This window comes from Gavia stellata, chromosome 7, assembly GCF_030936135.1.
Source record: "Gavia stellata isolate bGavSte3 chromosome 7, bGavSte3.hap2, whole genome shotgun sequence".
Taxonomy (NCBI): Eukaryota; Metazoa; Chordata; class Aves; order Gaviiformes; family Gaviidae; genus Gavia; species Gavia stellata.
In genome coordinates this window covers 14,784,229-14,797,163 of record NC_082600.1, presented here as the reverse complement: position 1 = coordinate 14,797,163, position 12,935 = coordinate 14,784,229, and the positions used below count along the sequence as shown (strand labels likewise).

Here is a 12,935-nt window from a genome sequence, read left to right as displayed (position 1 = left end):
TATGCACAGAGATTTGTTCCTTATGAATGTCTGTATAATGTTTTTACTTCACTTTTTTTTTTAAGTTCAATTCCTTAAGCTAACTTCAACTGCTAGTTCATTATAAACTTGATTATATATTGTTGAACTAGAGAAATTTTATGTTGGCTTCAGTTGGTAATGGTATCTGGCCTTATAGAGAAAAACAAATTTAAACAAATAGAGCATTGTCCTGCAATCTAGAGTAGTAACTCTAACCTTTAGAGACACATTCAAAATTGATAGTAAATGCTTTGTAATTTGAAGATATTGGTTGTTTACATGTCTTCAAATGTTAATATCTCAAACTGAAAGGAACTTTGGCTGAAATATTTCAGTTTGGGAGTCCAAAAGCTGTATTTCTGAATGCACGTTTTGATGGTTGGGTATGCAGCACTACTTCTATTGCATTTACTAGAAAAAATTAGCAAACTGTTATTTAAATTCCTATTTTAGCAGTCAGATAACTATTGTACTTACTTCTTGGATAATGTTAACACGAGTATTTTCATTTGACTGGGTTACCATTGACCCTAGAGAATAGTGCACAAGTACCTTTTTAATATATAATTGGGGTTTCAGTACCTCTTCATATATTTATTACAGCCAGTTTCTCCATATTGTCTGAATTAGAATGCACTTCTACTTTGCCAAGATTCTGCTAATGCTCTTTCTCTCTGTTCCCATAAAAAAGGAAAGCCAAAATAGTTGTAGTCCCTAATGACTCTTCAGAAGAATAAAACTACATAATTTGGCTGAATTAACATTCAGTCCAAATGAGATTATTTCTGGATTAATTCCAGTTATTTCATTGGAATAATTTTAGATTAGTGTTGATATGACTAGCATCAGAATCTGGGCCACTGCCTTTTAAATAGTACAAAAAGAAATTGGAACGGATGATGTAACCCTTTTACGGTTTTATATCCATCTGGGTGGTAATGCCCAGAATAATGAAATCAATCAACCTGCACACAGGATAATGCAGTCAGTCCTAATGTAATGCAGGGAGATGTACGGAATGATTTATTAGTGTTTCCGTCAAGTCTAAATTTTTATTTTAATTAGTCAACCAGTGTAAATAGTAAATACACTTGGGACAAAATTAATATTGCCTTAGTCTGGCATTTAGCAAGCTCCAGAGGATACTAAAGGGATAGTATGTCTACAAATTCCGGTATTCTTTACCATGTATTTTCTGTAGGGTGTGTAGGTTTTCAGTAACTCAAAGTCTGCGAGAGACTTTAGTTCTCTTTACTGTAGTAAGGGAGGGAGTTCTGAAGGCTGTCAAGTGATAAAGTCTTGCTCAAGCCAAGAGATGCCAACTTCAGGAAATACAGGGGCAGAAAATCCGTTTTGTTTTTCCTCATTTTTAACATTCTTCATTGGTAGATAATGTTATTGCAGCTTGACCAACATGCTAGCTATGGATACAGGGGTCGTGACTGTCGCAGTAATCTTTATCTTCTTCCAACGGGTGAAACTGTATATTTCATCGCATCTGTAGTTGTGTTATTCAATGTTGAAGAGCAACTTCAGAGACATTACACTGGCCATAATGATGATGTGAAGTGGTAAGTCACCTAATAACCCTTATTTTTTCTTCATAAAACAGTATTTGGGAGGTAATGTTTTGTTCTTTTAATATAGTTTTGAAAATTCAAGTGATTTAACCTTAAAGTCTTGCATAGGTTGGGTCCTTATGCCTGACAATGCATTTGCACAAACGAAGGTCTGACTGTAGTCATGGTAAGATTGTCAAATGTCTGTTATAGCTCTGTCTAGTCAGCACACGAAGAAACTGCTGTCAGAGTGTGATGGCACAGACCTGAGGATATCCAAATATGTCCCTAACAGAGCCTGAGTTTGCTTGAGAAACCTGCTTTGAAGTCTGTGCTGCCGTATGTGCTGTGCTACCTCGTTTGGATGTGTCTATATGCAATTGCTGTATTGATGTTCTCCAAGTTACTGCTTGTTTCTCTAAGTTGCTACCAATTCCTCCTCGTATTTACTTGAGAAAATTTATTTTCTGTAACTTATATGCTTTTTACATTGAGAATACAGAAAAGTAGAAGTCTGACTTAATCTATAGATCTACTCATTTTCACTACTCTGGTTTTAGGATGATTTAACATTAATAACTTCTTTAGGCTCTTCTCCTTCCCCTTTTTAAGTAGGATTAAATTATCCATCTTCACCTGGGTCTAGGTGCCACGTACAGATCCTTTAGGCTCAGTCTAACCAATGAAACAGTTTTAATCTCATCTGCGGTCTTCCTGGTATTCTTCAGGCATGTCTACATCATGGCAGATAGCCTGTAAACTAGTCCTGAGCAGCCTGGTTTATCTGCTGCCATGCAGGCATGCCAGCTTGGGCTTCAAAGGGATTTAGCTGTGTTCAAGCTTAGAGAATACTAGGTATCAGGAAATATCAGTATCGTTAAATTGAAATCTATATAAACATATGGTTTATCTTGATGGTATCTGTCTGCTTGCTGAGTGTAGCTGGAAAAGAGCACCCGGATTATCTGATGGGCCCTAATGTATGAAATGACTTTGACATCCCTTCTTTAGATTAAGAATTATGAAACACCTGTTGTCCCTGAAAGCCAAAAATAGACCTGATAACCAAATCTGGTTGCATTGTGAGCATATTTCATAAAATTGAATTATTTGTATAATCTAGTTGTTTTACAAGGAGTTTTTTAACTTGGACCTGTTCCATCTAATTTCTTTCTTTCAAATTTTCTGACTCTTCAGACGTTTCAAAGCTTTCAGGTTTATTGGAAAGAGGATACCTTTCTGCATTATAAAGCTGAATGAATTATTGCCACAGTTCATTCTGCAGGGCACTTGGCCTCTAGAACTGTATGCAAAGCAGCTGCAGTGAAAAAAGAATTAAGGGAGGATTTAGGGCAAAAATAGACTGTACTCCAGGCTTTAGTACAAATTTTAGGTTGCTTTTTCTTAGAGACATTTGTTAACGTTGATCACAGTTTTTAAAATCTCAGTTTTAATTTTAGAATCAAAATTCCTAATTTTTGTTCTTACTTACTAAAGGACTTCTTTTTACCTTTTGAAAAGTATTAGAGAGAAGTTGGTATCTCCCTATAAAAAGTCACTGAATAGCTGTCAATACAGTCTGAAGAGCAATGTTTGAGTGGATACATCTGTTTGCTCTGAAGGATTGTCACTAGACAGTATTGACTGTACTGACCAGATCTCTGCAACCTCTGATTAGGGATAACTGAAGTTAGATAACTAGCTCAAATTGTAAACTCCTTATACACTGCAGTCATTTAAATCTAGGTGAGATGAATCCCAACATGAGTGAGACGGGCTTGTTTGATAGATGCTTTGAGGTATTACAACTTAAGCAAATTACTGTCTTGTTCATAAGGGAAGAAGAGTTTGTTGAATAAAAGAGCATGAAAATTGTTTTGTCAGTTCTGTTTTTATATTTTTTAAATGTTTACATGTATACTATGTGCTTTATATAACTAAAATAGGTCTATTTATTACAAGCGCATGTAAAAGTTTGATGAAATAGATAATAAATGGTTTTAAGTTTGGCCTATCTTTCTTTTCTTTTTCAGCCTGGCCGTCCATCCTGATAGGATCACTATAGCAACAGGTCAAGTTGCAGGGACATCCAAGGATGGAAAAGTGAGTGACCCCTTTGCTGACGTAGAGTAGCTTGTATTTCATAAGAATATGTTATTAAGAAGATATATGCTATATTCTTTTCATGTTGCAGTTAAATTGGTCTTACATTTTGGGACTCAATGCAAGCAAAACTTAATTTGAGAGTGCCTATTGTACACTGTCAAAGTTACCCAGTTCCATTACCAAGCTCGGTCAGTGGTTTCTGGTTCCATTACTTACACAGGCTGAATGTAAATTTGGAGCTGGTCTCCAAAAGAGACATGGAAGAATGAGGCTACAAAGAAGACCTGAGAGGGCAGATGGATGTGGGGGAAAGGAGGAAAAGCAGTGAGATTTAATTGTACACTATACAGCTTCATTTCTGACCACAGCTACCAAAAACAAAGTACAAATAAGAATGGCTTTGGGTTGTGTGCTGAAAAAAAAATATTCTTACTTCTGCCATCATCTAGGCAAGAATGTTTTGTTTCCTCTATTATTACCTGTATTACCATAAAGCTTAGCTGTAGGCTTGGAATTTATTTGAACAGAGTAAGATGAACATTGCTCCAAAGAGCTAAGACAAGTGAGAGAGAATGGGTACAAGCAGAGGCAGGAAAAGCATGAGGAGAAAGTTATTCAGCAGAGTATGCAGCTGATGTCACGGCTAGACTACCGCAAAATTTTTGGTAGATGTCGAAGAAGAATTTTGGGCTAAAAACGGATTATCAATATGCTAACTACTTCAAGTAAATAAGGAAAACAAAATCCCAGTTATGCAATATAAGGTTTATGTGGAGATAACTTAGTCGAGTAACGTAAACTATTGATTTTTATTGTGTGTTGGAAAGGTTTGATGTCTATGCTTGAGGGGAATATGGTATATAGGTAGGCTTATATAAAAGCCATTTATATAACTGAGATTCTGAGGTGGCCTTGATTTTTTTTTTTTTTTTTTTTTATTTTTAAGGGCAATTTCACTACTTTGCAAGAAAGACTTATGGCTGTTGCTTTTTGGTTTTTTCCCCTGATATTGTAATACAACATACTCACTTTATTTGAAAGGGCAGGGAAAAAAAGGAAGTAAAACATGACCTTTGTTGTTTTCCTGCAAAGGTTGAAGATACTGTGCTAAACTCCTATTTTCAAAATAAAACTTCATCCGCAAGTGCTTCCTGGGATTGCCCTCTAGTGGATTTGGGAAGCGTTCCTGTCTCCACCAGGTTCAGCCTGTGTGGGTTGTCTGTGTGGTTGGTGCAGGAGTCACAGAGAGAGGGGAGGGAGGGGGAACCACCTGGTTTTATAGGGAATTCATCATGGACCATTATGTATACCTTGAATTTTATGTACAAAAAGAAAGTTAGTTCTGATTACAGTTGCTTTTCTACAGCCATTTTTATGACACTGAAATTAATTACATTTTAGAAGTTCTTAATATTTTTGCTGTTCGTTGACCAGAATTATCTCATTTGCTACAGTTTAGACTGATGATCTTGGACCTAACAGTAGGTCCCAAATTGCAAGGTCATCACCAATTTTCACTTACTGAAGGATGTCTCAGTGCCCACTAACTGCAGTGAACTAAAAAGATCAGTGAGACCTGCCGTGCTGTACACTCTGGGGAGTCAGTCCCAGATACTGGTTCTAGGCACAGTAATCAGCAAATCATTTGTAGCATATCTGTGCTTACACAGGTGACTAGAGAAGTTCTGATAGTTTTCATACCTTAAATTGGATTAAAATGTTTTTTTGGATGCATTGCCATTTTCTTAAATCCTGATTTTATTTTTTTTTTGCCACTATTGTTTCAGCTATTATTTCTGTGTCTGTTTTATAGCAATTGCCACCACATGTGCGTGTCTGGGATTCTGTAACTCTGAATACACTGCATGTCATCGGAATGGGTTTTTTTGACCGAGCTGTCACTTGCATTGCTTTTTCTAAATCTGTAAGTAAAGTAAATGAATAGTCATATTAAGAATGTTGGCTGAACAGGTCTTTGAAGTCTTTCAAATTTAGCTTCCTTGACCAAAACAAACTTCCAAGCTGTCTTTTCTCTCAGCTTCCTCTTTAGAGGAGGAAAGCTTGCAAGCCACTTGTTTCCAACAGTTTATGTTGCTATTAAGGTTAGCAGTGTCTCAGAGGTCTACCTTATGCGTACGATAAAATGCAATTAATTTCTTTAAGGACAAGTAGTTGCAGAAGTACTTGTGTTCTTGAAATTTCAGTATCCTTACTTCTTCTCTTTAGTCATCCCATTGCGTTTCTCCCTACGTGAGAAAGTTATGCTCTCTGCATCTTTTAGCCCCCTGCGCTGTGCCTAGGAGTGACTGATGAAAGACCTTTACAATGGCCTGTACCTCTGATTTTGGATTTAAAAAATGGGAGCTCCCATAGGAGAAGCAAAATCTTCTGCTTGAAAGCAGCAAAGGCATATGGATAAAGGATAGTAAAGAATTAGAATCCTGTTGTTTGCCTCTTGGCACCATCCTTTGAGCTCTAGTCTATCTAGGAGGTAAAAAAAAAAAAAAATTACATCGGTGGCATTCAAGTCCCATATAAAAACATGAGTTTGTAACCTGACACCCATAAGTCTAGAAACCTTCCGTATAGAACAGAATCTGTAAGTGGTGTATCTGGTGGTGTCTGGTTGTCTTGACAGCATTTTTAAAAAGCAGAGGACTAAATGGTGTGTTCCCTAGGCAAAATGTACTTCAAGGAAACTTTCCACAAGTACTTGAAAACTATTAGTGACAATATTTTATAGAACGTAGAAAAGAGAGGAGTGAATTGGGAGAGCCGGTTACGAATACAAATATGAAAGACAACACAGTTCAAGATCAGCTTTGAAGGATAAATAAAAAGGAATAGCAAGCAAATACTCTGTAAATATCTCCCTGGAGGAAGAAATAGGTACTTAATAACAGGATCCCTATTGGCAGATGCCACAAGAAAGCAAGTGTTTAATATGTTTGATTTATGCTGTGATTTCACAGTCAGAGCTTAGCCTTGTTTTGAGCATCGCTTCCCATCCCGTAGCAGTACTGCTAATCTCATTTTAGACAGACCTCTCTTCAGGCTACTCAATCCTGTCTCTGTCCCACCTCTTGAGTTGTGTTGGCACAGTTATTTTTTGTAGCTCCATCTGAGATGTGTATTAGGGGCCTGACTCATCAGGAAAACAACTATGCATCCTTGTATATAAACAAAATCAAGCAGAGTTTGCTTGGGTCTTTTTTTCCCCAAAAAATTAATCCGTTCCCCAAACAGGCTCGCTCTATGATAGCCCAATCTTTTGCAGTGGCTCAGCTCAAGAGGCAGCAACAAGTGGCCTTGTTATGGGTGGCAGAAGAAGGACTGTTTGTGTCAGCGTTGCTGCCAAAGGAGTGCTTGTGTAACCACAGGCTCAGTCTGTTCCAGCAAGCTCATCTGCAGTCAAAGCTAACATAGCTGGTGCCAGGAGCAACAGGATACAAAAATCATATTTGAATGGGTTGGAAAGCAATTAGACATTACTTGATGGTTTATTCCACTGTAGACATGCAGCTAGGAATGAACACCAAAGGCTGGAAAAAATGGTCCAAAAAGTACCTTCCAGATAGCTGCTATTTGGAAAAAGATCTGATGATTGTACAGCAGTTCCCATCACGAGTGAGACCAATGTCTATCACCTCCCCTCAGTTCAGGTAGAGTCTCGGTTGGAGTTCCTCCTCCAGTCTTTGCATTCATATTTCAGAAAAATGGGTACTGACTGGAGAAGGTCTAGCTAATATGATGCATGAAGAAAGACTGGTGGAATTAGGGTCAATAAGATTCTAAAAGACTGATAGAAGATACACCTATAAAAAAGACACCTGTCAGGAATAAATTGTTTTCTCATTTTTTACTATGTTCCCGTGATTTTGATCCATTATTCCTATAAGAAGAGTAAAATTGTTCCCCCTGTCTATAGCAGATCTGACAAGAAGTAATTGGTTTAAATTGCAAAAAAAGAAACTTGAGATAATCATGAGGAAAAGCTTTCTTAACACTGTAGGTAATGATGTGTAGTTTGCCTTGGGAATTTTCATCACTACCTCATTCCTAACAATGTCTGTCCGCAGTTTACAAGAGTTCCTCTTCTAGGTCCCTTTTTGTCCCTATTTTTCAATGGTCCTATAAAGTACTAAATTTCATAGAGATCTGTGGGATAACTGAAAGTGTAACAGTTAAAGTGTAAATATATATAAATATTTTCACCTACACAGAAGTATTTAATTATTTTGAATGTGTATTTACATGTTTCTGATGTTGGCTGGGGGATGCATTAATATTTTCCCTGTTTTGCTTCAGAATGGAGGAAGTAGCCTGTGCTCCGTGGACGACTCAAACGACCATGTGCTTTCTGTGTGGGACTGGCAAAAAGAAGAAAAGCTGGCAGATGTCAAGGTGTTGCCATAAGATATTTTGTACTGCTTACTTGTATGTAGATCTGGATTTCTTGTCATAAAATGTCTTTCTGTATTTAACTTCTCGTGCCTTTTTAACACTTTCACTTTATAAAAGGCAAAGAACATGAAGGAAGGGAATATTTTCTCTCTGAGATTATCCCAGTAGCTGCTTTTCGGGGGTGGGGGGTTTTTTGGGGGGTTTTTTTGGTTTTTTTGTTGTGGGTTTTTTTTTTTTTTTGCTATTGTAGTCATTCTAGAATTAATTAGAAAAGTCTAGGCAGCAATGATAGGTGCATATGCAGAAAAGAAACATCTTCAACTAACCTTTTGTGTAGAACTTCTCATTATCTGACATGGTTTTGAAGGATAACTTTTGATACTAACTTAGAAAAACATAAAATCTTTTGACTTCAAAGTACTCTACCAAAGTATTCCAGACTACATACATAAATGAATGGCTCAGTATTTTTTTTCATCAGGAGTTGATCAGTCAATCTAACTAGAGAACCGTTTCATATTGTTTTGTTTTCTTTGAATTTTAAATTTTGATACAATGTTTTTCTTTTTCCTTCCAAGTGCTCTAATGAGGCTGTATTTGCTGCAGATTTTCACCCTACTGATACAAATATAATAGTTACTTGTGGAAAATCACACCTTTATTTTTGGACACTAGAAGGGAATTCCCTTATTAAAAAGCAAGGATTATTTGAGGTAAAATAAAACATTTCCTTAATTTTATGTTTATTGTAATGGTTCTGTCATATAGAAGTAAGGGTTAATAAGGTTTGAGTAAATCAAAACAATCGATCATTATTAAACTTGAAATTTTACAGAACTTCAGGTAGCATTCATGGTATGGCACTGAGAACTTTTCTGTGGGTTGTCAGTACAATGAAGTTTTGAAATGCAATTACCATTCTGTTCCACGCATTTCTTTTCCTATATTCTTTATACTGTCCCCCATCAAAATAAAATTACCTTAAAGCTCTCTATGCTTACCTCAGGTTAAAAAAATAGAGAGTGTGTTATATACTGGGGTTTTTTTTGTCAGAGGAAAGACTTGCAAAACCCCATAAATTATGTGAATATGAATCTTCTTCCCTTTTCCTCTGTTCTGCTCAGATACATACACATACGTAATTCAAATACAGATTGAGCTGGCCACTATTTGGTAAATATCATTTTCATTTCAAGGTCTTGATTTGGTTTTGTTCTTAAATATAGACTAAGCTCTACAGCAGTTGCATGCACAAATGAGGGACGTTTGTGGTGACTGCAGATAACTCCAATAGGGCCTAGTTAACAGCTTATGGAGTCATGGCTTGCAAGTATAGTCAAAACAACTATTTTGCAATGTCAATTTATATACTTCGTGTGAAATCAGGAAGAGATGCTGAGATAACACGTTTAAATCATGTTACATTTTATTTTTCATTCATTTTTAACTTCTAAACTACTTGGGCAAATTTCTGCCTCTGTTCTTCTCGATGTTGTTGCAGATGGAAAAGTGTGGTGGCCCTAGTTGAGAACAGTTCTTAGTCAGTTTGAGGGAGAAAGAGGCCATACACACTGGTAGTCAACAAACATTGTAAATAATGTCCTTAGAAGCTACCAGCTAGTGAATTTTTTTGTCCCCTTATATATCGCACTATTTTGTTGCTGTCAGTATCTTAAATGCAGGGTCTCAAAGCAACGTTTCCATTACTGAACTTTAGGTTCCGTTCAAGAGATGATTTCTTAATTCTTATACTACAGCCAAACTCTCTAGTAATATTCTCTTCTAGAAACTTTGAAGTTAAAAATTACAGTAATAAAGCTTGTTTGCGTCTCCAGCCATTTCTAAATACTTAAAGCCCTTGGGATTATGCGGGAGTTGGGGGATTCGGTTTATCTCGGAGCATTCCTGGCCTTGCGTTAAAAGTTGGCAGGCTTTCTCACTTGCTTTACCCACAGCTTGTAATTAAAGGGTGCAGGACTGGGCCACCAACCTCAGCTGATGCATCTTTTGCCCTTGCACAGATTAACTGTTTAGACTGTAGAAATGTGTTTAATTCCTGTATAGACATTTAAGCAGTAATAGAACTGTATAAGACTAAACTAAATTACTCAAATGCGTACAGTTACAGTGAATGGGTTGTGTGTTGCTGTGAGTGTATGTTTTTCATAACCATGCAGAAACAAGAGAAGCCAAAGTTTGTCCTGTGTGTGACCTTTTCTGAAAATGGTGATACTATTACAGGAGACTCAAGCGGAAACATTTTGGTTTGGGGGAAAGGTAAGACAAGACTGAAGTTAATAGTGAAATTTTAATATAAAAGACTGAATTTTTACATCAGTGTAAGCCTCATTTTAAGAAGAATAAATTTTGTTTATCTTGAGTTCTTTGCCAAGACCAATCCAGCAGATTATGTCTGTATTCTCCCCTACGAGCACCTATATGTACCTACAGAACATATACCTGACTGCTAGAGCACAGAATTCTATGGAATGTGTTCCCTATGGTCAAATGTTGAATCACAGAGCTATGCCAGCACATATGGCTTTTACTTATGTAAAGAATGACAGGAAAAGTTCTTTTCCTTAATTAATGTGATAGTAAGAAACACTATTAATATAATTGATGATCTACAATCTCCTATACTGTCACTCTGTAGTGTTTGCAAAAATTATGCCTGTTGGCATGCACTTTTAAAAAGACAATAAATAGCTTTATTTGTTTTTCTAGGAAGTCAAGCTAAAATATATGCAGATCTAATTGAATTCCTCAGCTTTAGTTCAAAAGAACAGATGGATAGGACAAACTTCTTGAAAAGCATTTTCTAGTAAGAAAAGACTTTTTTTTAGGCAGCAGAAGGCAATGCCTGCCGGCAAACAGCAGCAGCATTCTAAACGTTTACTTAGTGCATGAGGTGCCATGCACAGGAATAAGGAGAATCCCCTAAAGGAGGCCTTATTAGTAAAGGAAGAAGGGATATGGATGATAGCTGCTTCTTACTTACTCAGTGCCTTCTTCCAAGATACTCAAAGGATATAAGACCTGGGAAGCAACGTGGTGAATCAGTTACACAGTTGAGCCTTACTGAGCTGTTTTTGTAGACTTTTTTCGGCCAGTTACCTCCTTGTGCTTTTGACCAATATGCTACTGTTGAGGAAAGGGGTAGATATGAGGTTTGTAACTCAGCTCCTCTTTTATTCCCCTTTTCTTTTTCCTGTGGTAGTTGAAAGCAAAGCACTTGAACACTTTTCCTTCCAAATGGAGTTTAGAAATTGCATAGTCCCATCTCCTCCCTGTTCTTGGTTGTTATTTTGGCCTGCCAAGAAGGGTGATAGTGGCAGCTGCTGGCACGGCAGGGTCAGTGCACTGCTCAGGGGCCCGTTTGCCTTCATGCTGGTAGACTAATTTCTGCTTTGACTGCAAGCAGCCTCCTCTGCCCTTTCTGCCGGGAATGAAAGGGAATTCTTTATATGCTGCAAGATCTCTTCACCTCTGCCTGTTCTTTTGGGACAGACAAAAATGTTGTTCTTGGTTTTGTATCTTAGTATGGTGTACTTTCTATGTCTTTACTACTTTTGACTCAGAGCTGGATGTTCAAGCGACAGCTTCTTCCACCAGGTCAGAGTGCCCTTAGCAAAAACTTCTCCTAATAGAAATCACTTGTCAATGACATATTATATCCATAGATGTGGATAGAAGCAAATGGGATATATAAAGGAGAAAGCAGTTGTTTCTTCCTAACTTACATCAGCCCCTCACTTGTGCTAAACGTCAAGTTAGCCAAGCTTTGAGGCAAGGTGCACATTTCAGTAATAGAATCACTAGTAATCATTTCTTTCTAATTCATAATAGCAATGGTTCATCAAATTAAAAATATTTAATCTAATGTAGTTGGTTAGAAGGTGTTTTGAGTCTAAGAAGGTACTTGAACAAGCCAAGTTCATCAATAAAGAGGTACAGGCTCTTTCGGGGAGTGATTAAGCATCTTCTGCTAGATGAGGAAAGACCTCTAGCTTAGTCAGATTTTGCTGCAAGTTAAGTGTCTGGAGGCTGTGGAATATCCTTGGAGGATAAGAAGTGACTGGGTTATGGTTTCTTTGTTGATAAGGTGTGTAGTGCTACTGCAGGTCAAATGTGATGTCAAACAGCTTATTTTGAACCCTTATGACAGGTTTAAATGAACCTATTTTATGTTGTGTTTGAACTAGACTAAGTGAATATGTGTGCTTTTTGTTTTTGAGATGAGGGGAATATGTTTTTAAGATGTACTAATTCAGTCTCTTTCTGGTGCAACACCATTCCATCATTGTTTAGATATAGTCCTTGACAGGTAGTAGAGAAATGGAGGGAAAAAACAAGTGGGGAAAAAGGAGCTAGTAAGTTCAGTGTTTCAGTAGTAATCTTTTCTCCTTCTGTCCAGGTACCAATAGAATAAGCCACGCAGTTCAAGGGGCACATGAAGGTGGGATATTTGCGCTGTGTATGCTGCGAGATGGCACATTAGTATCAGGAGGTGGAAAAGACCGAAAGCTGATATCTTGGAATGGAAATTACCAAAAACTTCACAAAACTGAGGTGATAACACCTATCTTTAAATTACTCTGCTACTCAAAATGAAATTTCAGCTGTCTTCTGAACAGAGCTTTTTAAATCAATTTTTTCCTTATGGATGTGTATTCTGTGAGAAAGCAAATCAATAATAAAATGTAATTTCATTTGAGTCATCAGGTTATTCCTGTGATAGCCTATTCATTAAAACAATATTTCTTTTTTAAGACCTAGGGTAGTTGGAAATCAAATCTCGTGTTCTTACTCTTTTGCATTATTTCTTCCTTTCTTTACAGTTAA

At 37.0% G+C, this 12,935-nt stretch overlaps 1 protein-coding gene and 1 long non-coding RNA gene across 5 annotated transcripts in view; one reads left to right on the top strand and one right to left on the bottom strand.

Annotated features, from left to right (window-relative positions):
• The window catches only part of EML1 (EMAP like 1), a 130,440-nt gene that overhangs the window by 102,081 nt on the left and 15,424 nt on the right, over nt 1–12,935 (top strand). For all 4 annotated transcript variants that reach the window (XM_059819688.1, XM_059819687.1, XM_059819689.1 and 1 more), the window contains 7 exons: nt 1,443–1,592; nt 3,614–3,683; nt 5,500–5,610; nt 7,995–8,090; nt 8,669–8,803; nt 10,268–10,367; nt 12,508–12,662. In XM_059819688.1, coding sequence (XP_059675671.1) covers nt 1,443–1,592; nt 3,614–3,683; nt 5,500–5,610; nt 7,995–8,090; nt 8,669–8,803; nt 10,268–10,367; nt 12,508–12,662 — 817 coding nt within the window. The remainder of the gene's footprint in view (nt 1–1,442; nt 1,593–3,613; nt 3,684–5,499; nt 5,611–7,994; nt 8,091–8,668; nt 8,804–10,267; nt 10,368–12,507; nt 12,663–12,935) is intronic.
• Nucleotides 1–12,935, bottom strand: part of LOC132317316 (uncharacterized) — a 30,304-nt gene that overhangs the window by 12,742 nt on the left and 4,627 nt on the right. The gene's annotated exons all lie outside the window — the stretch shown is intronic.